The sequence below is a fragment of the Schistocerca serialis genome, chromosome 6, assembly GCF_023864345.2.
Source record: "Schistocerca serialis cubense isolate TAMUIC-IGC-003099 chromosome 6, iqSchSeri2.2, whole genome shotgun sequence".
Taxonomy (NCBI): domain Eukaryota; kingdom Metazoa; phylum Arthropoda; class Insecta; order Orthoptera; family Acrididae; genus Schistocerca; species Schistocerca serialis.
In genome coordinates, this window is record NC_064643.1 from 743,221,181 (window position 1) to 743,248,822 (window position 27,642).

At 38.2% G+C, this 27,642-nt stretch overlaps 1 protein-coding gene across 7 annotated transcripts in view; it reads right to left on the reverse strand.

Moving 5' to 3' along the window:
- LOC126483891 (retinoblastoma-like protein 1) overlaps positions 1 to 27,642 on the reverse strand; it is a 175,787-nt gene that overhangs the window by 93,464 nt on the left and 54,681 nt on the right. For 4 of the 7 annotated variants that reach the window (XM_050107158.1, XM_050107155.1, XM_050107154.1 and 1 more), the window contains exons 7-9: positions 15,130 to 15,237; positions 10,985 to 11,088; positions 10,723 to 10,898 (exon numbers count right to left, since the gene is read on the reverse strand). In XM_050107158.1, coding sequence (XP_049963115.1) covers positions 10,723 to 10,898; positions 10,985 to 11,088; positions 15,130 to 15,237 — 388 coding nt within the window. The remainder of the gene's footprint in view (positions 1 to 10,722; positions 10,899 to 10,984; positions 11,089 to 15,129; positions 15,238 to 27,642) is intronic. The other 3 variants (XM_050107153.1, XM_050107157.1, XM_050107156.1) reach the window with 3 other exon arrangements.

Sequence of the window (27,642 nt, forward strand, 5' to 3'; positions counted from 1 at the left end):
TGGTTTTTTATGGCATAAGGCTATACGTGCCAGAAGATGAGCATGTGCACCAGAAATTCAGTGAACAGCTGAAACTAGCTAACAGTGTGGAATGAAATACTTCCTTTCAACTAAATTGACTGCCTCTATGGAAAAGATTAATAAAAGCCAAATTTCTTTAGCAAAACGTCAAAAATAACTTCATCGTTCTGCAAAGCAATTAAGGCTTGATTGCCAATAACGTGGAAATAAATCAGAAAATTGAAACCAATAACACATTTTAGTCTTTCGTAGTTATGTAGGTGTATTTTAATTCATTTCATAGCTCCCGGTCACAAAATGTACATGCGGGTCACATGGAAACTATTCCCCACTACAACTCTTACTGCTCTGTGCATGCATGAATCTGGTAGCTTGAGTGTTCCAGAAAATTTTTTCCAGGTAGCATCTGGCTGCTTTCAGCTGCTGCTTATATATCTAACAGTCACACTTCAAGTAGTGAGAAGCAGGAAAATGTGCTGCTCAACCGACTTCAGCTCTGTGCATGCTGCATGAGCCCACTGACAACTGCCCAATTGTGACGCCATGGTCATTGAAAGCAGTTGGCTGTTACGAAGTATTGCGTGACCTTCATCCTAATGTCTCTGACACGTTCTGCTGTCGGCAAATGCTCGTGCGTTCACTGTGTTTTGTTGTTGTAAACGACACATTTTCTCAGCTACTTCGTGCGTTCACTGTCTTTTGTTGTAGTAAACGACACATTTTCTCGGCTACTTAAAAGTTTTGTACTGGTGCTCCTCTCTCATTTATGTCTGTTGCAGTATTATTCTACAGTATCAGGCTAGAGTAAAATTCTTTGTTAGAGTATCAGTTTTACCAGTCAAAATTGTTGTTGTTGTTGTGGCCTTCAGTCCTGAGACTGGTTTGATGCAGCTCTCCATGCTAATTACCCTGTGCAAGCGTCTTCATCTCCCAGTACCTACTGCAACCTACATCCTTCTGAATCTGTTTAGTGTATTGATCTCTTGGTCTCCCTCTACGATTTTTACCCTCCACGCTGCCCTCCAATGCTAAATTTGTGATCCCTTGATGTCTCAAAACATGTCCTACCAACCGATCCCTTCTTCTAGTCAAGTTGTGCCACAAACTTCTCTTCTCCCCAATCCTATTCAATACCTCCTCATTAGTTACGTGATCTACCCACCTTATCTTCAGCATTCTTCTGTAGCACCACATTTCGAAAGCTTCTATTCTCTTCTTGTCCAAACTGGTTATCGTCCATGTTTCACTTCCATACATGGCTACACTCCATACAAATACTTTCAGAAACGACTTCCTGACACTTAAATCTATACTCGATGTTAACAAATTTCTCTTCTTCAGAAACAATTTCCTTGCCATTGCCAGTCTACATTTTATATCCTCTCTACTTCGACCATCATCAGTTATTTTACTCCCTAAATAGCAAAACTCCTTTACTACTTTAAGTGTCTCATTTCCTAATCTAATCCCGTCAGCATCACCCGATTTAATTTGACTACATTCAATTATCCTCTTTTTGCTTTTGTTGATGTTCATCTTATATCCTCCTTTCAAGACACTGTCCACTCCGTTCAACTGCTCTTCCAAGTCCTTTGCTGTCTGACAGAATTACAATGTCATCGACGAACCTCAAAGTTTTTATTTCTTCTCCATGAATTTTAATACCTACTCCGAATTTTTCTTTTGTTTCCTTTACTGCTTGCTCAATATACAGATTGAATAACATCGGGGAGAGGGTACAACCCTGTCTCACTCCCTTCCCAACCACTGCTTCCCTTTCATGCCTCTCGACTCTTATAAGTGCCATCTGGTTTCTGTACAAATTGTAAATAGCCTTTCACTCCCTGTATTTTACCCCTGCCACCTTCAGAATTTGAAAGGCAGTATTCCAGTCAACATTGTGAAAAGCTTTCTCTAAGTCTACAAATGCTAGAAATGTAGGTTTGCCTTTTCTTAATCTTTTTTCTAAGATAAGTCGTAAGGTTAGTATTGCCTCACGTGTTCCAACATTTCTACGGAATCCAAACTGATCTTCCCCGAGGTCCTCTTGTACCAGTTTTTCCATTCGTCTGTAAATAATTTGCGTTAGTATTTTGCAGCTGTGACTTATTAAACTGATAGTTCGGTAATTTTCACATCTGTCAACACCTGCTTTCTTTGGGATTGGAATTATTATATCCTTCTTGAAGTCTGTGGGTATTTCGCCTGTCTCATACATCTTGCTCACCAGATGGTAGAGTTTTGTCATGACTGGCTCTCCCAAGGCCATCAGTAGTTCTAATGGAATGTTGTCAACTCCCGGGGCCTTGTTTCGACTCAGGTCTTTCAGTGCTCTGTCAAACTCATCATGCAGTATCGTATCTCCCATTTCATCTTCATCTAAATCCTCTTCCATTTCCATAATATTGTCCTCAAGTACATCGCCCTTGTATAAACCCTCTATATACTCCTTCCACCTTTCTGCCTTCCCTTCTTTGCTTAGAACTGGGTTGCCATCTGAGCTCTTGATATTCATACAAGTGGTTCTCTTCTCTCCAAAGGTCTCTTTAATTTTCCTGTAGGCAGTATCTATCTTACCCCTAGTGAGGTAAGCCTCTACATCCTTACATTTATCCTCTAGCCATGCATGCTTAGCCATTTTGCACTTCCTGTCGATCTCATTTTTGAGACGTTTGTATTCCTTTTTGCCTGCTTCATTTACTGCATTTTTATATTTTCTCCTTTCATCAATTAAATTCAATATTTCTTCTGTTACCCAACGATTTCTATTAGCTCTCGTCTTTTTACCTACTTGATCCTCTGCTGCCTTCACTACTTCATCCCTCAGAGCTACCCATTCTTCTTCTACTGTATTTCTTTCCCCCATTCCTGTCAATTGTTCCCTTATGCTCTCCCTGAAACTCTCTACAACCTCTGGTTCTTTCAGTTTATCCAGGTCCCATCTCCTTAAATTCCCGCCTTTTTTCAGTTTCTTCAGTTTCAATCTGAAGTTCATAACCAATAGATTGTGGTCAGAATCCACATCTGCCCCTGGAAATGTCTTACAATTTAAAACCTGGTTCCTAAATCTCTGTCTTACCATTATGTAATCTATCTGATACCTTTTAGTATCTCCAGGATTCTTCCAGGTATACAACCTTCTTTCATGATTCTTGAACCAAGTGTTAGCTATGATTAAGTTATGCTCTGTGCAAAATTCTACAAGGCGGCTTCCTCTTTCATTTCTTCCCCCCAATCCATATCCACCTACTATGTTTCCTTCTCTCCCTTTTCCTACTGTTGAATTCCAGTCACCCATGAGTATTAAATTTTCGTCTCCCTTCACTACCTGAATAATTTCTTTTATCTCATCATACATTTCTTCAATTTCTTCATCATCTGCAGAGCTAGTTGGCATATAAACTTGTACTACTGTAGTAGGCGTGGGCTTTGTGTCTATCTTGGCTACAATAATGCGTTCACTATGCTGTTTGTAGTAGCTAACCCACACTCCTATTTTTTTTATCCATTATTAAACCTACTCCTGCATTACCCCTATTTGATTTTGTATTTATAACCCTGTAATCACCTGACCAAAAGTCTTGTTCCTCCTGCCACCGAACTTCACTAATTCCCACTATATCTAACTTTAACCTATCCATTTCCCTTTTTAAATTTTCTAACCTACCTGCCCGATTAAGGGATCTGACATTCCACGCTCCGATCCATAGAATGCCAGTTTTCTTTCTCCTGATAACGACGTCCTCTTGAGTAGTCCCCGCCCCGAGTCCGAATGGGGGACTATTTTATCTCCGGAATATATTACCCAAGAGGACGCTATCATCATTTAATCATACAGTAAAGCTGCATGTCCTCGGGAAAAATTACGGCTGTAGTTTCCCCTTGCTTTCAGTCGTTCGCAGTACCAGCACAGCAAGGCCGTTTTGGTTAATGTTACAAGGCCAGATCAGTCAATCATCCAGACTGTTGCCCCTGCAACTACTGAAAAGGCTGCTGCCCCTCTTCAGGAACCACATGTTTGTCTGGCCTCTCAACAGATACCCCTCCGTTGTGGTTGCACCTACGGTACGGCCCTCTGTATCGCTGAGGCACGCAAGCCTCCCCACCAACGGCAAGGTCCATGGTTCATCTCAAAATTAAAACAATGAAAAATTCCCAGAATTTAAAAAAATCCCAGTTTTTACCGGTGTGTGTGTATGTATATATCCTGTACGAGGCATCAAAATAAACAGGCCAGTAACCTTGAAAGATGATCTTATAATCTAAAGTAAATACAATCGAGTAGCTTACCATTCGTTCAGAAAATCAACATCTGAAACATCAATATAAGAGAGAGGTAAAATTATGAATGATTTTGTTTTCACTGTAACATGGAATGGACCATTTCCAGACATACACGTTAACCACGACTAATGGTCAATGTTCAGGGATACAGCAGGAACAATCAATCAAAGCAAAAAAGTGAACACAGGCTCTAAAATGTATATCTTAAGAGCTTTGAGCACTGTGGCCTAATTTAAATTACTTGACAGGCAACACTCCATGCACTGGAGTCGGTTTCCTCCAATCAGAGTACTCAACATAGTGCCTGGAACTATTTGCTGTTGCCAAACTGTCACAGCAATTGGTCATTTCACTTCCAATTCATTGTCCGGCTTTCTTTCTTGAAGTGTTTGGATCCCGATTCATAGATCTGGCACTTTTACTTTGTATTTCATCAAACATGACACACACACACACACACACACACACACACACACACACACACACACACACACACAATGATGCTAATGAAATACGCAAGTTTCTTATGCAGCACTAACCAAACACTACTGGATACTTCGGCACAAGATACGATTCAGCATCACATGTAGAGTTATAATAATCAGAGAGATTAGCTTACATTAGTAAAGCTTCACACGACACTGCATGAAACTGAATTTTGAAGGATGCAATTCACTGTTGTGATGGGGTGATGACAGTTATAAATGTAACTATGTAACCCACTGTTATAGCATAGTGCATTGGTTAGCGTAGAAAACTGACACACAGAAGGTCATAGGTTTGACTCTCCTCACATCTAGCAAATTTATTTTATTTCTAAATCTTGTCAGAAGAGTTTGATTATTACTTTTTTTAAATTAATTTGTTTCAGTGCAATTTTTATTTCTAATACTTTGCCACATCATTTTAGCCATCACATTGACTTTTTTTATTTGATCCTATTTTTCTTCATCTCATTCTTTTCTCATTTTGAATCTGCCTATGTCACTTACAATCTGCAAACAAGTGCCAACGAGAACTGCTCATCACTTGGTAAGACAGTAGCTCTTGTGGCCAATGTAAGGATACTTTCAGGTAATAAATGATAGCTAAAAATTACAGTTTGCTTTTAGTGTCAAAACAGAATTTTTTCTATTTTAAGTTTGCTCTTATAGGTTAGCTTTAATCGCAGTGAACAAAACGATTGTGTTTTTAGTTCTGCCGCAGACTGTCAATTGCAATTTTCTTGGATTCATTGCCCATCAAGAGCTTGTGTCGTCTGGCACAGTTCGGTCACTGGTCACTTAAAATAAGCTGTTGACAGAGCATCTCGCATTTCTGACATACCTCATGGCTGCCGCTTCCAACATTGCTTCATGTTACATATTAACAGTATTTGTGAAGTGACCTGTCATATTTGTGTGTCAGCCATAACTGAGCATTAGGTGGCAGCCGATGTGGCAACAATCCAGCAGGAAGTGATAGGACATCAACCCTTGAGCGATTTTCATCACACTATATTTGATCTTCAACAGTGTGAAACAAATCTCTTCTACTGCAAGCACTTTGCTTTCCATATTTAGATAGAGAGAGAGAGAGAGAGAGAGAGAGAGAGAGAGAGAGAGAGAGAGAGAAAGGGGGAAGGGGGGGGGGGGGGACAACTGGGCTTGACTGACATGCTCAATTTGGTAACAATAGCTTCTATTGAAATGAGTGACTAATTGCCACAGTTGATTACTGCTGTTAAAAGGGCTGTAATGTGATTCAAAGTGTAGCAGCAAGTGACGAGTTAAGAAAAGAATCAGATAAATTAATTCAGAAAGTATTTACTAGATGGAAGATTCAATATGACTATCATTTTTGCAGCTCCATCCCGTGACTGACAATATCATTAATTCCCACAGTGGTTAATAATATCATTATTTCCCACACTAGAGCACCAACCATGCTAACAGTGGCAGACACTATAGATCTGACAGACTTCTCTGACATTCTGCAGCCTATAGAACTGATTATTTGCGAAATTTGTGTACAAAAAGTATGTTGCAAGCAATAAAGTAATCTCAACAACAAGTATGTCCAATATCAAAATATCTGGCTTGCAACCAATGATGTTGGATGTTGGAGAGAATTTGAAGAGTAGCACATAACAGAAATTAAGAAGCACTTACTAGCAACTTAACATGTTAACATTTTGATATCAACATTGCTCACTCATAGATTCAAGCACATACAGAACTTGCAAAATGCTTCACCATAATACATAACAGAAAAATGAAAACAGAGAAATCAAACCTGATATATGGAGTGAATATTATAACATAGCACAAGAAAGAAATAATTTGCAAACTGGAGCAGAAACAGACCTACAATCACAGTTCAATTACGTGAAAGATTGTCTTCTATTTCTTAAACAACATCCATTAGAAGAATGAAGTCACATTATTGGCACTATCTATCCAAAGCTACAAAAAACTGCACTTAAATACTTGAGTTGTACAACCACATCAACAGCTTCTAAGAGTCCATTTTCAAAAACAGGATGTGCTTTCTGTCAGCAGCACAGGAGACTGAAGGGGAAAGTTCTATCAAAACTTTTATTTTTACATCTGTAAACAAGAAGTTATGGGTTATGTAATGTTGATTATTGTTGTATTTATTTATAAATAAATATAGTATTAAATCAGGATGTGTAAACGACGAGGGAAAAAATTCCCGGATTTCCCGGTCAAAAATACTCTTTCTCCCTGACGAAAATACATTTTTTCCATGTTAACTGGCAGTATACTTTTCCCCTGAACTGTAAAACTTATCAATCCTTTGAATGGTTATGGTTTTTTTTATACACTGGCGTAGAAATTCCCAACCCTTCAGAAGACTAAACTCATGGGAAAAGACACGTGTTGGAAAGACGTCTGATGTGCAGCAATATGTACACTGCAAATTTTCGTATTATGAAACTATAAATTCGAATTCCACCAAACACCGCATGTTACTTTCCGAAGCATTGAAATCAAGATTGTGATGCGCTTTCTAAGCCAGTAATAGCTCATGTCACGTGATCTCGCCAGCTGATGACATCTTATATTCAGAGCATAGGTCACATGATGTAGTCGGCCAATAGCAACATCACATCACTGATAACTAGCACAAACATACAAACAGAAAAAGTTAATGGTTTAAATTAATATACATACAGTTTTTACAAGAAAAGAAAAGCTTTCGCATATAACATTGGTCTCTAAGATTAATAAGCTGCAAGAGAAGCTAAGATTTCACACATGTTTATCTTTTTGGCACGTGTTACACATTAAGATACGCCACACAAACATGTAAAATTCTTAACAATGACATAACTATCTGATACGAGCTCGAAATTATTTTAAATAGTTGTCCTCAAAGAGTATATTTTTAAATGAGAGTCAAACGCTCTGTGATTTAACAAACTCATTGTGCATTCTCGCATATAGTTCAACTTGTGTAAAAGGGAATTTACTCTGAAAGTAACGCTTTTCAAACAACCATTCGCAACATTTTCCCATTACCCGTTAGAAATAGGTTCACTTCAGCAGTTGCCAGAGAGCACCAGACAACTGGTGTCACCGTGCTTGCACAGCTACGATGACGAAGGATGCTCATATGTTCGTACATGTACAACATTAAAAGATCTTACATTATGAAAGAAACAAGACATTATGGGATACTTCAAGAGCATCGGAATTTCGTGAACCATACTAAAATGCATAATTTGGCTTAAGGTACACATTCATATGTCCAGATAAAATTTCTTTCTTAAGAGTATCAGTACTGTATTGTGTTTGATTCTTTATTATGGCATATGCGCTAGAAGATGGAAACATGCACTTGAAATGCAGCAAACACACGAAACTAGCCAATAGTGTGGAATTAAACATTTCGTTTCAAATAAATTGACTGCCTCAGTGGAAAAGAATAATAGAAGCTGAATTTCTTTAGCAAACTGACAAAAATAACTTCATTGTTCTGAAAGGCGATTAAAGATTGACAGTCAGAAAGGTGGAAATAAAATAAAATCTGAAACTAATAACATATTTTAGATATGTGATCTGAAGTTTTCTCGGCGTATTTCCAAATTGAACAGTTCTCGGGTATCCGACCAGGTAGTGTCGTAATTTCTCCACAATATTTCAGCAGACGTACACGCTACCATCTTCAGGTGGTTCCTGACAAATGCAGTGCTGTTCTTCTTGGGTCCTATATATACTAGCCGTTACCCCCTCCACCGTTCCTCTCCTGGTGTCTTTGGTGCGGCCGGCACGCATGCACCTGAGCTTTCTTGCAACTGCTCGAACGCATCTAATGTACTCAGTTGTGATGTCACGCTCATTGCAGGCAATTTGTTGTTACAGTGAATATAACATTTTTCAAGGGACGACAAATTCTGAACACTGTATAGAGGAAAACACTATAAAGAGGAAGGCTCCCAAATAATAATTACAGGGCATTGCTGAAGATCGGGATACCGCTAATCAGCTTTGACGAATGGTGCCATAGATGACATTTTAAATTTTCACAACACTGTAATATGATATTCATTGCAAATGATCAATGTATCAAATGATTAGTTTTTTGTAATTAAAACATGGGGCCCGGTAGGTGGATGGGTGAAAGTAAATGGCACCAACAAGATCGCAAGCAGAATGTGCGTCACATGTCACGTGACCAGGTTCTGCCGCTGACATATGAAACACACTGAGTGCGCGCTTTCCGAGCCGGTGCAAACTGTGAATCCACAGAACAGAAAACGATGTATCTACATCCAGTCACTTAAATGTTATAAAGAGGTAAATAATTGACTAGGGTTCCAAAAATATGAGCGTTACAGGGAGGAAATTGTAATACAGAGGAAACGCAGTAAAGGGGAAAATTTAACATTGTTTATATGGGCTTTTAGTCGGGACCGGGAAAAAAAAAAAAAAAAAAAAAAACAAATGTAACATAGAGGAAAACATTATATGGAGGAACGTTATAAAGAGGTTTCACTGTATAAAGAATTGCATAGTCTTCCTAAAGCTTTTGACACATTTTGATGTTGGCAGGCACTTATCTGAGCACTGTGTTTTGTTGTTTTATATGGTGCATTTTGTTTACAACTTAAGTTTTATTTTCGTTCCTCCCCCGTTCACGTTCTATTTCTGCAGTATTATTAGGCAGTAGCGAATTGTATTGGTTCTTACCAGTCAAAGTTACAAAAATTTAACTGAAACTTAAACAATGAAAAATTCCCGAAATTCTAAAATATTCCCAGGTTTTTCCCGGACCTCCCAGTTGTCCCAGGTTGAATGGACTCTGTAAATGTACCTGTATGTTTCTTTCTGTTCTTTTTGTGCCAGCCTACTTTTGGAGTCAGTTATTATCAGAAGTTATGGATTATGTAATGTTGATTATTGCTGTATTTATTGATAAATAAATATGGTAATAAATTTACCTGTATGTTTCTTTTTGAGCCAGTCTACTTGTCGGGTCAGTTATTATCAGTCACTGATGTCTAGATGAAATCAAAACGAATGTTGTTGATTAGCTAACATCACCCACTCCTAATGCCAACTTTTATTCTCAAATGATATGACTTGTTTAAAAATTAAATTCATTCTCAATTAACCTTAATAAAACTAATTACAATCAGTCAGCCTGGTCATAGAAGCTACAGGACATTGTTATTGCACTTATAATTCTCAATGAACATTATTTTTGAATTTTCTCACCTCTTTTCTTTTCCAACAGTTAATATGACTTTCTCATCTGATAATGCTTTGACTAGGTAAAACTGACACAGCCCGATTTCATTGGAACAATGTAGTGATTTACTAGGCATGATCTACTGGAGGTGGTACACCCTTGTCTTTCTTCAATCTTTGCTCTTACTTAACCAGCTAATCATAGGGAGACCAACAGTTTAATGTGGACTCTTGAACTATGGTGCAGTATTGCATTTATCACAGTAACAAACTAAAAGAAATGATAAGTGACAGGAAGAATCCTAGGACTTCAGTTCAGACATTGGATTTATAGTGTGGCACTTATGGATCACTGTGGTACGCTCTGTTTAACTGAGAAATCTCACGTTGCACCTCAGCTTAGATTATTACATTAAGCTCTACGTACCCTGTAATTGGCTTGGTCTCAGGTCGCATGATCTGTTATAAGACTGAGGCTAGTCAAATACTGTGGTGTTCAAATCAGTCTTAAAGTACAAAGTGCATCTAGATATCTTTCAACAGACTAATTATCTTTATGCTATCTTACTGATGAATATACACAGTGTGTCAGGAGTGATAATATAACCAAGTAAATTCAAAAGCATTACAGTTACAAGACACACAAACCTGGTTGCTCTTATTTGCATTTGTGGATGAGCAATGACATAAAACACATAAGTACAATATTTAGGAAACATACCTGAAAATTTCTAGCAAAGGTTCACTGGGAGCTGCCTGGCGACCAGATAGGAGTGTCTGTAGTCGGCTGACACTCTGCGTTGCTGTTGAAAGAGGTGTGACATTAGGTTGTAGATCTTTGGTCTTCAAATACTTTCTTCCTGTGAGCGGTGTTGAAGGAGCCAAATGGTGCATCTGCTATTACATTAATGGAAAAATAATAGAACCATGGTATTTTGTGTAACAGATATATTAATGAAGGGAAAAAATTATTTTTCACTTACTCCACCAAATGGCTGACCATTCCTTTTTGCTTGTAACTGTTCAGCAAACTCGCCTAGGCCCCACATTTTTGTGGGGGTGCCTATATCGGCATTGGCATCTTCACCTTAAAAATAATGTACAACATATTTTCAACTTTCAATAAAAAAACTATTTCAATAAAAACTATTGTACCACATGCAATAAATGCCACCTGATTTACATTTTCTTAAAGATGTTTGTAACTAGTGATTCATAAACTGATAAACTGCAGTAACAGCCTCGCCATTACCAAAACATTTGTATTACATGAGATGTCTTAAGCAGAAATTTAAAATAAAAACTCACATTTACATATCAGACAGTAGAAAGAATTTATTATTTATTTTTGAGCTACTGAATAAATGCTTAGAATAATGGTGTTAAGGCAGTGTTTGATTAACATTTTCCAAAAAACACATGGAATCATAACCTCCTTATAAGCAATATCCAAACTGAGATGCTTATAAATTATTGTTCTGTTTAAAAGTAAAATATTATCAACATGCGCTACTAGAAAATGAAAAAAGAACACCTAGAATTTGTTGACGCAGCAGAGGGAAATTTTATTGATACACTTTTGAGGACATAGATAACAAACAACCACACTAACAGAGGCTTATGCATCTGCGTACAGTCAACAGGGAATGTAAAATATCAGTGCTAGTACTATGTAGGCCCTGTGTGGCTCTGTTGTATACACACCAGACATTGGTGCTCACCTTCATGACATTGCACATATGTACAACCATCACTGACAACAGGGCAGAAGCAACTCTCATCACTCATGAGAACAAGCCTCCATTCAGCCTTCCATAAGCACCTACTGCAACACCACTTCAGGCGGGCTACACGATGCTGGCACATAAGTAAAGCCACTCTAATGGCAATGCAGGATTGTAGTCCTGCTTTACGGAGATGGTTGTGAATGGTCCTCAGTAATATCCTCACAACAACAGTGTCCCTAATTTGTCATGAAATCACAGTGCGGTCCAATACACCACTTTGTAAGATGCGACAGTTCTGGTGTGCATCTGTGTAGTGCCGCTATCTGGACCCTGGCTGACGGGCACGTGCACCTTCTGCTGACAACTGGCAACAACATCTATACAGTGTGGAGACCTTGCGGCATGTGTAGTGCAGTTCTATGGTATGACTGCCTAGCCTCCCAAACACCCACTACTTGCTTTCGCTACTCTGTCAACTGCACGAACGGTTCACGTCAATGCTGTTGTGGAATGCTACGTTGCAGAGACAGACGGAGCTCAGTGAGCAACTGCAAACTGGCTCTGGAGGTGAACAACTGCTTCAAAGCTTGAAACATTCCATGGCTGATAATGCAGTTCCTGCTTTGTCCACAGCACTGCACATTTGATTATCACATTAACTGCCCTATCATAGTGCCCCGCACTAGTATATCTTGCCTTAAGTCACTTGCGTCAAGGTGTTATTTTTTCATTAATTTCTAAATACTACAGCTTTCACAGCAGTAATAAGTATTTGATCCAACTATCACAATCTGGGTTTCATACTTTTTCCCAAAGCATTCCAGGTAAATGTTAGCGTAGTTCTATACTACAGACCCTGACCAACCCCTTTCCCTGTACATTAAGCTGCAAGTCCAAATGAGTGAAAACAAAACATTATTACAAATCTACAAGGATTAGCTAGCATCTCATCCCTAATGTTCCACTTGGAAAAGTATCAGACATATTCAGAGGTGTTGTATTCCTCCAATGGCCGTGAAGCTATCCACTGCTAAGAGGAGAACTGCACCTCTGAAGATGCAGTTCCAGATAGCACTTAGGGGTGAGATGTAGCTCTGTTGGACAGCTGCTGATCAGCCTGGAAAGGACATTATAATAGTTAAATCTTAATAGTGCTACACATGAACATCCTATTAGTCTTGCAGAAATCAGTCCTGTAGGTTCTCGATGCATCATTGTGTTAAATTGGGCAAGGGAAAGCATCAGTTGAAAAGATACATATTTTTTCCATTCAACAGCAAATACAGCAGTCTTATTAGAATACAATATTTGTAACAGAATATAAACTAACTAACTACTCAGCTTGCATTATTCCTCGAGTTTCTTGTCCATCACATTCACATTATAATGTCTCTTGGGAATAGCTTACAGCTATTAAAAATGTTCACTGTCTGATTACGAATTTCCCTATGTTCCTATACAACAGGAGTACCCAAACTGATGGAACACTGAGAATTCTGATAGTATGACACAACACAATGTTTACTTTAAAGGTTATTAAAATTTTAACAAATCAGAATAACACGTTTTACTATGTGATTACTACAATTTTAAATGATAATGTAGGAATCATAATAAAATTTAAAAAAGTAATTAGTATCATCAGAATGTTGGCGTGGGGTGGTGGCGGGGAAAAGAAACACTATTATTAGTTTTTCATGAAGTACTTCTTCATTTCCCACAGAACACCAGTGTTCCACAAAAGACAGTTTGAGAAACTTATCTACAAAATACTTGCCAACTTTCAGAAACAAAAATCCGTATGTTCATAAAGTGAGAAACTGTAACAAAGATCTAATTTTCTGATTTCTTTCGTTCAACTTTGTATTTGCTTTCCTTAAACTTTGCATTTGGTTTTCAAAAAATTTAACATGAGCAAAGAAGTACATAAATCTGCTGTCTGTCAGTTAGCAATGTTAATTTTTAGGAATTACATGGAACATAAAGGAAAAACCCACTTCACAACTGAACATCACAAGAAAACTCTACATTTTGCAATCCTATAGAACTGATAACAATGTTTCTTAGTTTTATTCATCACGAATATAACATAACAACTTTATTGCTCACATATTCATGACAATCCAATGCCTCACTTTCACATACACATCATAACTTCAGTACACAAAACAGAGCTGCACTGCTGTAACCCCCTAAATACTGCCACCAAAAGAAAGGACAAAAGCACAGCATGACAATAAATTAACGTAAGTCGCTCTTTACATACTAATCGAGTTTTGACAAAAATTTGCATACCAGAACATAAGTGATTATCAAAATTTTAAACTGAAATGCCTCAATACAATGTAAAAACGACAAGTGTAAATATTGGAAATGCAGGCACTGTGAATCATCTGTGCAATCATAAAACACACCACAAATCCCCAAATTTTATACATAATTTGGAAATCTTGACAGGTGTGCCACAATTAAACAAAAATATTGTATTTAACAAAACTAAACTAATAATGAACATCTTTTTAAAGAAGCGCATCAATGGTGAAGTACATCAGCTCTAACAAGGTAGCTGGCAAAAGATCTAGTCGTATTCTTTAGCAATGGAAGAGAGTTAGTACGCATGCTCTGATGAAATGCAAAAGTATATTGTAAATAAGGCCATGCAAGTTACGTTGCTGCTAAACGCAAGGAGTGGGATATATCCCAACTGATTCAAAAGCACTTACTAGAACACAATGAGGGTATGCAGTCATGCATAAAATCTCTCAAATATTGATTACTAAAAGTCTGCATACTGGTCACTGTCAGGCATATCTTAATAATACTATAATTTCCCAAAGCACTGCAGGAATAAACTGAAACTATAATCACCAACATCAAAGAAAAAAATCAATCTCATGATATAACATCCTTCAAACTATGAGGACTTTATGCTGAGAAGACAACAATGAACATCCATTACATTCAGAACCTGCATTTAATACAGTTTTGCAATTCCTCATTTGCTTCTGCTGACAACCTGTATCTTACAAAAAATAATCAAAACTGTGAAACTGATGAATGAAACGTGTCAACAAGCCACTGCCTGGAACCCACATACATAATTCTTTATCAAAATAAAGTCTATACTAAACAACTCAAGATAAATTTCACTTTTCATTTCAAGAGACATAAAAACAAAAAGAAATTATAAAAGTGTCCTACTGAAATCCACAATGGGGTTAAAATGGCACAAACTGATCCAATGGGTACATACTTCCCATCCTACAACACAGCAGCTGTAGTCAGGAAGATCACCAAAAGTAAAAAAAAGAAAAAGAAAACACTTGCCAAAATAATAAAAATGTTATTCCAAGACTAAGAATTCATCTTGCAGATACTTCAGGTGTTTTCCCAGTCCTCACCTTGAGAATTCCAAGCTCTGAGTACAGGTCTTGGATCAGCAGAGATTATAGCAGATATCAAGTGGCTCCGCCTAGCACCCGGCATCGCTTGCAATCGCCTATATTCAGCTGAGGAAACCCATGCCTCTTAGATAAGTTCGTACTTCAAAAAAAGACATTAGAATGATTGGAGGATTCTATAGAAAAATAAACAAAAAGCCTCCTACATTAACTAAATTAAAATGAAAGTTACTTAAGTTGTTTTGCTTTATGTAAAGCAATGTATAACAGCTTCTACACACATTTCAGCAGCATATTAATATACAAATACAAAATTCTGAGACAAATGGTATTGACATTTTAAACAGGGAATAAGCAAATAGTTTTGAACAACCATCTACACCAAGGCAAGCAGCACGGAGATGTCCAGCATATATGCAACAAGAAGAAAGCAGCACACTTCTGCTCAAATTACATACTCAAGAACACGGTCAAATGCAAACTTATTTGTCTTCTGTTAAATTATGAAAGTGAAACACAGAGGCAGAGCTATCTACTACCAAATACTGCATACCTCATCCCACAACCATGTTCAACACCATGCATACATACAGGTACAACAATTTAAAAAAAAAAAATTTAAAGTCTGAAACAAAATAGCTGGGAACACTTAGAGTGTGTCAGGAAAATGAATTTAAGCAATTATGAATACGCATTGGAGCACAATTATGAAGGAAGAAGAAAAAGTTTGATGAGAACATCCAATATAGAAATGTTAAAATTACTATCATTGCAGACAGTAGAAAACTTTACAACAGACAAAACACAGTATTATATGTGATGAAGCAAAATCAGTTGCGTATCTATGAAGGGGACATTATATTGGTAACAATCCTGATTTTAAGCAACTGTTAGCAGAATTTATGTAAGCATATGGTGAAAACTGTATTTCCTTGCATTAAATAATGAGAATGAGATTTCATCACTGGAGATGGACTGTACATTATATCAGTTTAATCTGCATTATGGTTACGATTTGATATATGCGTCGACAGTAACTACTTCTCATGAGGCTTACAAGGTCCTGGCTCAAAAGGCAAAAGTAGGTTCCAGCAATAAATTGTTACAAATAGTTGTAGAACAAAACCTATGACAGTCAGAAAACATTACTAAATTTTCCGTAATGTCATGAACAACAGATGCAGTAGAATTAAAATTTTTTATGCAAATTTTTTTCAGAGGACTAACTGTAGGAAGTGTGAAATTGATTGTATCACCTTTTTACAAAATTACTGGGAAAAGTGGGGAGAAATGAAACTCACAACTTTATGTTTGTTCATATGAACTGTGAGAAATTGCCTTGGTACATACAGCGGAGGACACAACACGTTATCTTGGATGCAGAGTCATCGTCAAATGTAGAAGTAGCATTGGGTGTACCCTAGGACAGTGTGCTGGGACCCATGCTGTATAATAATGATTTTGCAGACAATATTAATAATAACATCAGGCTTTTTGCAGCTGATGCAGTTATCTACAATGAAGTATTGTCTGAACAAAGCTGTATGAATATCTGAATGTCAATGAGTCACCTCTGAAATTGGGCAGCTCATATAAATACCTGGGTGTAACACTCTGTAGGGATATGAAATGGAATGATCATATAAGCTTAGTTGTGGGTTAAGCAGGTGATATACTTCTGTTTGCTGGTAGAATACCGAGGAAGCACTATCAGTCTACAAAGGAGATTGCTTGCAAATCACTCTTGCAACCCATGCTAGAATACTGCTCAAGTGTTTGGACCCATACCAAATTGGACTAACAAGGAATATTGAATGTATACAGAGAAGGGCAACATGAATGGCTACAGGTTTGTTTACTCCATGGGAAAACGTCACAGAGATATTGAAAGAACTGAACTGGTGGACTCCTGAAGATAGGCGTAAACTATCCCGAGGACGTCTGTTAAAGTTTCAAGAACTGGCTTTAAATGGTGATTCTACGAATATGCTACAATCCCCTACATAGATCAGAACAATTACTCCATGCACAGAGACATTCAGGCAATCATTCTTCTTGTGCTCCTACAGGAATAGAACACAAAGCAAGCTGGTACAATGCGAGTACCTTCTACCATGCACTTCATGGTGATTTGCCGATTATAGAGATGTAGGTATACACGTAGAATTTCAAACAACAATGCATTCAGTGCAAAACACAGACACAGCATCAAACCACACATCCTGGCTTTATAGTGTTTAACATGTTGAATGATGTGGTAATTAAAATATTTTTAAAACAACAACAACTCTAAATTAATATTGTACTGAGGAGTTGTAAGAATGTTTTAATACACCAGCACATTCAGAAATGCACAATACTACTAATAATTCTGTGTTTTGTGGGCATATTCTAGGCATGACTCACAATCTGCCTGACATGTAGCGCATGAGTCATGAGCTGGGCCTTGATAGCTCACTTGGGAAGACTATTGCCAACAAGAGGCTAGTGTCCAGGTTATTACCATAGTCTGGCACACAGTACTGATGTGTCACTGAGCCACTGATAGGAGCACAATAATATAGAGACCTAGCCATTGATAAGAGATAGGGTCAGAAAACAAAGAACGAGCAATACTCATCTACAATTACTACAATGCAAGATCTGAATTCCATTATCAAAACGGCAAACAATACAATTCATGTACTGCAAGTTAAAATTTAAGAGTGTAAAACAAAAATATTTTGGGACTTTTAATGATAAAATAAACTGAAATAGTATCTGAAATAAAGCAAAAATTGCCTGTTTCTTATATACCGAGTTTATCTTCCCAGTGAAAAACAAATAGACCAATTGTTTTTTATTTCAGGTATTCTTTTAGTTTTTTTTACCTGAAATTTTCTATTGTAGTTTCACTTCACACTTCTGGCTTTCAAATTGTTTTTTGAGAAATCTTAATTTTATTTTTTTTTAATATGAGAAATCAAATCTTGCACTTTTTGCAACACATTTTCTCTCACAGTAACATAGTATTGATACTCAAACAACTACATACACGTGTAATAAATAGAGAGGATCAGTTTAACAAAAATTAACATGACAATAAAATTAAGTAAAAAATGAGGAAACATCACACACTGCGTTTGTCAAGGTTCCGTATCTTCTTCAGAGTGGACACCAGTCATGAATTTGTCAAATGAAGGTGACATTTTCCCACATTAGCTGTATTGCATAACTAATTTAGCTTACAAAGCCTACACAGTGTCTACACAGAGCAAGGAATCATATACATGAAAATGGTAGCAAACTTTCATGGTATGTTACCATTTATCATGCATAACAAATTATAGTGTTGATGGTTTATCAGTCAGTGGACTTAAGGAAGGGAAAAAGCATTAAGTTTTCTTTGTAAACACTTGCCTGAACTAAGAAGAGGACTTAATAAATACACAGCCTAAGTGGAAAAAATGTCACCTACATTCAAGGCTCAATACGTGTTTGATTGCCTAGTGTTTTTAATGTAAGTACATTGCAAAATTTTGAGAAATGAACCAAATTATTTCTTCATTGGGTTCCAGAACATACAAAAAGACTGAGAAAACAAACCAATGAGAGGTGGGTAGCTGGCATTAGAAAACATGCAGGAGCAGCATGGATGAATGTAACTGAAGACCTTAATGCAAAGAGAAGTCCACAGGCAGCATTTATTCTGCAGTGAATATCAAATGATTACTGCTGCTGTTGATGATGCTGATGACAATAACCGAGCATTTCATGTTTATCACAAGCTGCGGCATGTCTCCTAACAACAATGTCAAAGTGTGAGAGGTTGGATCGACACAGAGAAAAGATAAATGAGGGCAACAAAAATGAGAGAAAAGATGGATGTGACAGAAGTGGAAACTATACTCAGGGTGTCTACGTGGACAAGGAAAAAAATTCCCGGACTTTTCCTGGATTTCCCGGTTAAAAATACACTTTCTCCCGGGCGAAAATACACTTTTTCCGTGTTAAGTGACCGTATACTATTCTTTGGCACTGTAAAACTCATTAATGCTTTGAATGTTTATGGTTTTATATACCGACGTAGAATGTCCCGCCACTTTAGAAAATGAAACTCAGCGGGGGAAAAAACAAGTTTTGAAACACCTTTGATGTGCAGGAATATGTACGCTGCATATTTTTGTATTATGAAGGTATAAATTTGAATTCCAACAAATACCGTGTGTTACTTTCCGCAGTATTGAAATTGAGATTGCAATGCGCTTTTGTAAGCCACTCCCACTCATGTCACGTGATCTCCCCAGCTGATAACAGCATAGGACACGTGATGAAGTCAGCCAATAGCAAGATCACTCTTAAGTAGCGCAAAAACACAAATAAGGAAAGTTAATGGTTTAAATTAATATACATAGCATTCACACATAATATTGGTCTCCAAGATTAATAAGCTGAAAGAGAAGCTAAGCTTCCACATATAATGTTGATCTTTTCTGCGCGTGATACACTTTAAGATACATCACACAAATGTGCCAGTAAAATTTTTAACAACAACGTAAATGTGTGATCTTCTGAGTTCGAAATTCTTCTAAATGTCTGTCCTCAAAGAGTTGATTTTTAAATGAGAGTCAAACGCTTTCTTATTTACGAAATTCATCGTACATTCTCGCACATAGTTCATCTTGCATAAAAGGAAATTTGCTTTCAATGTATGTAACGCTTTTCAAACCACCTAAGTTCATCTTGCATAAAAGGAAATTTGCTTTCAATGTATGTAACGCTTTTCAAACCACCTATCGCAATATTTTCCCGCTACCTGTTAGAAATAGGTTCGTTTCAGCAGTTGCAAGAGAGTGCCAGATAACAGTGATCACCACGCGATGACGCAGGAAGGCCATATGTCCGTATGTGTAAAACATTAAAAGATCTTACATTATGTCATAAAAGGAACAAGACATCAATGGATACTTCAAGAGGATCAGAAATTCGTGTATCATAATAAAATGCATAATTCGTCTTAAAGTGTACATTAGTATGTCCAGATTCGGATGCAAATTTTCTTTGAGTACCAGTACTGTATTATCTTATGTTTGGTTATTTATTATGGCATAATGTCATATGTGCACTTGAAATCAGCGAACAGTTGAAACCAACCAACAGTGTGAAATTAAACAGTTAGTTTCAAATAAGCTGACTGCCTCAGCAGAAAAGATTAACAAAAGCCAACTCTTTTTAGCAAACTGAAAAAGATAACTTCGTTGTACTGCAAGGCGATTAATGCTTGACTGTCAGAAAGGTGGAAATAAAATCTGAAACTAATGACATATTTTAGCAATCTGTAATTATGCGAACGTATTTTAATTCATTTGATAGCTCCTGACCACAAAAATCCGTTTTGTTACCATATTACATGAGAGCAATAAACAAAAAGGAAACAACAAAATCACTGAACGTAAACACAGGTCACGTGGAGACGACCCACCTCCCCACCACAACTCAGATTGCTCTGTGCATCAGCCCCGGATGTACGATATTTCCGAACCGGAGAAATACTAGATAGTGGTGCCCAGCCACACTTCTGTCACCACTCAAAATCTCTCATACGCGACTCAACTGCGAATGCCCAAGAGCCCGCCCGCAACTGCTCAATAATCTAACGTCAACAGTTGTCACGTCACGCTCATCAGAGGCAATCTGTCGTTATGAATCATTGCATAGTCTTCCTAAAGCTTTTGACACACTTTGCTGTTGGCAGATGCTTGTATGAGCACTGTGTTATGTTGTTGTATAAGGCGCATTTCCTTTGCAACTTAAGTTTTTTTTTTCTCCCGTTCATGTTTCGTTGCAGCAGTGTTATTCTGCAGTAGCGGGGTACAGTAATATCCTTTGCTGAGTATTGGTTCTATTGGTTCTTACCACCCAAAATCACAAAAATTTAACTGAAATCTAAAACGATGAAAAATTCCCGGAATTCTAAACAATTCCCGGGTTTTCTCCCGGATGAAAAAATTCCCGGGTTTTTCCCGGATCTCCTGGTTGTCCCAGGTCGTATACACCCTGTATATTGTAAAGAGGAAAACAACCACCTGAAAAATGCAACAGGAAATAAATGTAGATATGTAACGGTCACAGGCTTTGACGCAGCTGGCATGTACGGGTACAAATGTGAGCTGGCGGTATCAGGGAATGCTGACGAACTATGGTGTCTGTATACAGTGGCTGTAGAGTGCCTCACACACGCAGTTGTCATGTCACATTGCTGGCCGTCTGCACGGGCACAACAGTTCCCAACACGTGTGGTTCCGACTCAGAATTATGCCTATTTCAACTCACAATGCAGTACTGACAAATCCATATTTGTTCATAGTAGGACATCAGACACAATCATTACAGGTTGGCATAGTGAGCATGTTACGAAATTCTTTATTAAAATGAAATGGTGATTGCTAATAACTCATAGCTCGCGTATTTCTGTACCTCATGGACCCAATGCCCGCAATAATCCTGAAAAATAGCAAGGGAGACCATCAGATGAGGATACAAACCTCATAAATGCCGTACTGAAGTGGTGGCAGTGTGGGAACCAATTGTGGAATGCTACAGTCCTGAGGAGGTGCAGTGATGTCTGAACTTTCGAGAATTTCCGAGTTTCTGATAATATGTCTCCATGGTGAATCATCATCATCAGCAGCAGCAGCAGCAGTGGGGACCTCACCCGACAATCTGGGGTCATCCAACACTGGAATCCTGGTTAGTCTACTTAAATTTGGCTCCAATACGAAAAGCAGCAATGGATTCCTATAACTTTTGCCTTAATAGTGTGATTCTGCTGGCGTACATAAATCAGTATGCAGAATCTAACCTGGGTGACACAGCCGATCTCAAACCGTTATGAACAATTTGAGGAAAGAGATTCAAAGGTTAAAGCAGACAAAAATGGGTGCAGCCTTTCACATGACTTGTCAAATGATAGCTCTTGCAATGCTGGCCCCATAAAGCATTTCTCATTATTGCCATGAGTACCAGTGTTTAGCGGTTAACCCGAGGAAGACGTACAAGTATTCTTCCGTAAACTCGAAGGACCTGCCTTGTTGGTTTCGTGGACTGATTCAGATAAATTGGCAGTTGCTAAATTAACAATTCAAGAAGCCGCACAAGATTTCATCAGTGCAAAGACCACTTGTGTGAAATCAGAAAATTACAATGAACTCCAAGTGATGGTTGTTCAGAGATTCATACGCAAAAATGCTACCAGATTCTACAGACAACAACTCCATAGTCTACGAATGTGACGGGACGAATCTATTGAGCAGTTTACTGACAGAATTCAAAACTTTAACTCTCAAATATAAGAGCTGCTCAAAGCTGCTCGAAGCCGATCAGAGAGCGTTAGACACATTCATTCATGGGATGTATGCCTAGGAAGTAGGCAAGGCAGTCAGTCTGGGGCGATGGAAGACCTTTCAGGAAGTAGTAGAAGCAGCTGTTAGCTTCGTGGAAGCATAAGACGACTAAATGATATGCGAAAAGAAGAACGCCATGTATTCAACACAAATGCAGAATGTTACAGATGTAACAAGACTGGTCAATTAAGATGACTTTGTGACAACTGTGGGGTAAAGGGTCACATATCGAGAGATTGCCACAATAAGAGAAAGAGTAAAGCAAGCAACAGACAACTTGGCAGAGCGTTAAATGAGTGCTGGGACATACGGGCCACCACATCGTCTGCCCCCTGCCCGAGACAGTGATTCCTGTTAGCTCCACCGAAAATTAGATCGACAATGACTTTGTGATGAATGCTGTATATTGTGGATGACAGATCAAGCTACTTATTGACACGGGAGCACATAACTCACTGATGTGGTGTTACATTGACAAAAGGGATAAGTTAAGACTGCCATAGCTAAAGGTGCATTGGTTAAACGGCAGGACCATACGTAACCACGGAGATGGTGACAAAGAATTATGTTTAGGCCAAGAAAAATACACGCAAGGGTGCAAGTAGTTACAAATAATGAAACGCGCTACGGTGGTGTACTTGGATTTGATTTTTTGACCGCTAACGGGGCTGAGATATTTTTCACTGATAGAAGGATAACACTAAGCTGTAGAAACTATGACCTACAAAATCATTCTTCAGATTGTACTCAAAGTAGCAGAAACACTGATGTCGTGGAATCAACCAACTTACCGACGCATCAGCTCAAACCCTTCGAGTCAATGTAAAGATTGATCAGCCTCAGCAAATTCCCCAGGGAACAGGAATAATCTATATCAAAGTCAATTCACCCCGATTCAATGAAGGAACTTTGTTATTGACCGAGCTGTCAGATAAGTGTGAGTTACTGGACAAAATGCATTGTTATGTTGCTGGAAGTGTTGGCGTAGCTACAATGGTGAGACACAATGTAGCTAGTGCCAATAACAATAACTAACATGAGCGATGAAGACACTGTACTGCCATGAGGAACAAAAGTTGCTGAAGTGTCAAGCATAAATAAAAGTGATCCCAAATGAAGTTTCACACTTCACAGTTACAAAGACAGATTTTACTAGCAGTACTGAAAAATTGCAGCAAAGATTCGAAATAGAAATATAGAGCAAGATTTGGCAGAAGACAGAACATTTGACAGCTGAAGAGTAGAACAAATATAGAGCAAGATTTGGCAGAAGACGGAACATTTGACAGCTGAAGAGTAGGAGATTCTAGCACTTGTGTTATTGGAGCATGCATATCTTTTCCAAGAGCGTTACAATTTATCTGTCACTCATCTGGTTCAGCATCATATACGTACCTGAAATGCATCACCAATCACCCAGAGACCTTACACAACCATTTAGTCAGAGAGAGCTGGTAGAAGAAATGGTTAAAGAACAACTGGAGACCGGAATTACAGAACCAAGAGATCCTGCAGATCCACCATGGTGTTCACCGGTTGTCATTGTTCAGAAGTTCAGAAGAAATCTGTTTCTGGAGAACCACAGTTCCATTTTTGAGTGGATTATCATGCTCTGAGTGCAGTAACCACACCAGACATTTACTTCATACCAAATCTGGTAGAAGCCCTGTATTACTCCAGATGTCAAATTTTTTTGGTTTGTGATCTAACAAGTGGATATCATCAGCTGACACTGCATCCAGTTGATTGAGTGAAAACTTCGTTTGTTACTACCATAGGAGTGTATAAATACTTGCATATCCCATTTGGATTTCGCAATGCGCCAGCCACCTTTCATCACCAGATGGATTCCGTTTTACCAGGGTTCACACCAACACAAGCTCTTATAAACATCGAAGATGTAATAATTTTCAATGAAAACATGAAGCAGCATACAGAGACACTTCAAGCAGTTTTCGAACTTATAAGCAGCGCAACACTGTCCTTGTCTATAGATAAATGTCACTTTGCACAAAAAAGCAACTGAACTGCCTTACACATGTTATCAACTAGTGAAGGCGTCTGTCCCGATCCAACATAATTGAAGCTGTCAAGAATTTTCTGGAACCACAGAATTACAATCATTCTTAGGATTAGCAAACTTCTATAGGCATTTCATTGCCGCTTATGCAAATATAGCACATCAAATGACACAGCTACTGAAAAGGGGAAATACACAATTGGTCATCAGAATGCATGACGGCAATAGAAAACCTTAAAACTGCCCTAACCACAGCTTCAGTGTTAGCCTATCCACATTTCAGCAAGCCATTCATTGTTTCAACAGATGCTTCAAAATTTTCTGTTGATGGTAGTTTGTCTAAAGAAACTGATGGCCATAAACAACCAATATCATTTGCATCCAGACGATTAAACAAAGCAGAATGTAATTATTCTACAACAGAAAAGGAGCTTTGTGCTTTGGTTTTTGGTGTAACACATAGCAAATGTTTTTTGACAAGAAGAGAATTCACAATGGTTACAGACCATGCCGCACTTAAATGGCTATTGTGCTTTAAGACCCAAGTTCCACACTATGTAGGTGGGCTTTGAGAGTGAGTGAGTTTCAGTTTAAAGTTATTCATCAACCTGGTAAACTACACGTAAATGCTGATGCAACGAGCTGAAAGGTACATGTCTGTGTTACAATAACTTGCGAGGAAGAGTTAAATGCAGTTCAGGAGGAGCATCCACAATGCAAAATATCGAAAAAGATCAATGTTTTGTCAAAATAGGTGGACTGCCGTACAAGATAACTAGTAAAGAAAACCACCTAATTATTCCGGAAAGCACTGGAGAGTACAAAATCATGATGGAACAGCATGACTCTTCATTATCTGGACACTGTGGTAAGAAAGCAACAAACATTAAAATAGCTGAGGTATATTGGTGGCCAAGACGTAAAGCTGACAGTTCTGAGCTTGTTTCACAGTGTGATTCCTGCAACAGACATTATAATTCGGGAAAAACTGCAGAGAACTGCCAGACTAGTGAACCATACGAAAGTGTTGGACTTGATGTCGCTGGTCCTTTGCCTAAGACTACAGATGGTAATAAATACATATTGACCATGTTAGATCATTTCTCCAGACATCATCTCCTGATACCAATACCTGATCAGAGTGCCGACACTGTGGGTAAGGTTTTCGTAAAGGAGTGGATTCTGAAGTCTGGACCACCATTAACAATAATCAGTGACCAAGGATCAAATTTCATGAGTGAATTGCTTAAACAGACTTGTAAGCAAATGTAAATAACACAACTAAGAACTACACCACACACCCATATGGAAATGGACACATTGTGCGAGTTCACAGAACTATCATTAAGATGATTAGCAACTATGTAAGTAGCAAGCATGACAATTGGGACGTGTGTCTTCCGTACTTCGTTGAGCGCTTACAATGCAGAATGCATACACACTTGGACTTTCCACTATTAACCACTGGAATTAGCAATGAATATATAAAGCAATTAGCACATAAGCTAAAGAAGGCATGGAAGGGAATGAAATGGTGGAATCATCAACCTTTTCTGCAGCAAACAAAACAACATGGTCACCAAGCAGTTTTGCCACAGTATCAAGCCAGAGATCTGTGGTGTTAAAGAAGAGTTAGGTCAAAAAGTTAAGAAGTTTTGGAAAGGACCATATCTGATCTTGGAGGTGTTGTCACTCTTAGACTCCAACTGCCTTTTTATTTGACTGTCATTCATGTCAATTGTGCAAAGCCATTTCTGAGTAGACTTCCTGCAGCATCACAAGACGACGACAGGGACAAACCTAGGGCCTAACCAGGTGTTCCTAAATCCAGGACACAAGCAGCACAAGGTCACAGTTCAGACTTCCAAGACTGAGGCATCGCTATACATCGAGTGATCAAGTCCCAGACACCCCTACAATCTTCGTAGACGTGTGTAGTGTAAGTGAGTGTAAAAGATGTGTTTATTTCTCAGCCATTTGCACATATGAATGTGTTGTGCAAATATAGATTGCAGTTACTACCTAAAGCGTGCACGTGTAACTAAATCTTACTCCACAGGTTACCACAAGAAACACATTTGTATTATATTCATTGTTTATTTCTAGTGTTTAGAAATAATTAACCATGTTTGCTGTAATTCTAATTTCTGTTATTACAATGTGTTCTACTAATGCTATAATAGTAGTGCCACATCAACAGGTGCTGTGTTTGAACCACAATCAAACATGATGTTGTTGTTGTCTTCAGTCCTGAGAATGGTTTGATGCAGCTCTCAATGCTACTCTATCCTGTGTAAGCTTCTTCATCTCCCAGTACTTACTGCAACCTACATTCTTCTGAATCTGCTTAGTGTATTCATCTCTTGGTCTCCCTCTACAATTTTTACCCTCCATGCTGCCCTCCAATGCTAAATTTGTGATCCCCTGATGCCTCAGAACATGTCCTACCAACCTGTCCCTTCTTCTTGCCAAGTTGTGCCACAAACTCCACTTCTCCCCAATTCTATTCGATACCTCCTCATTAGTTATGTGATCTACCCATCTAACCTTCAGCATTCTTCTGTAGCTCCACATTTCAAAAGCTTCTATTCTCTTCTTGTCCAAACTATTTATCGTCTATGTTTCACTTCCATACATGGCTACACTCCATACAAATACTTTCAAAAACGGCTTCCTGACACTTAAATCTCTACTCAATGTTAACAAATTTCTCTTCTTCAGAAACGCTTTCCTTGCCATTCCCAGTCTGCATTTTATATCCTCTCTACTTCTACCATCATCAGTTATTTTGCTCCCCAAATAGCAATTGCTTTTGTTGATGTTCATCTTATATCCTCCTTTCAAGACACTGTCCATTCCGTTCAACTGCTCTTCCAAGTCCTTTGCTGTCTCTGACAGAATTACAATGTCATTTTTATTTCTTCTCCACGGATATTAATACCTACTCCGAATTTTTCTTTTGTTCCCTTTACTGCTTGCTCAATATACAGATTGAATAACATCAGGGAGAGGCTACAACCCTGTCTCACTCCCTTCCCAACCACTGCTTCCCTTTCATGCCCCTCGACTCTTATAACTGTCATCTGGTTTCTGTACAAATTGTAAATAGCC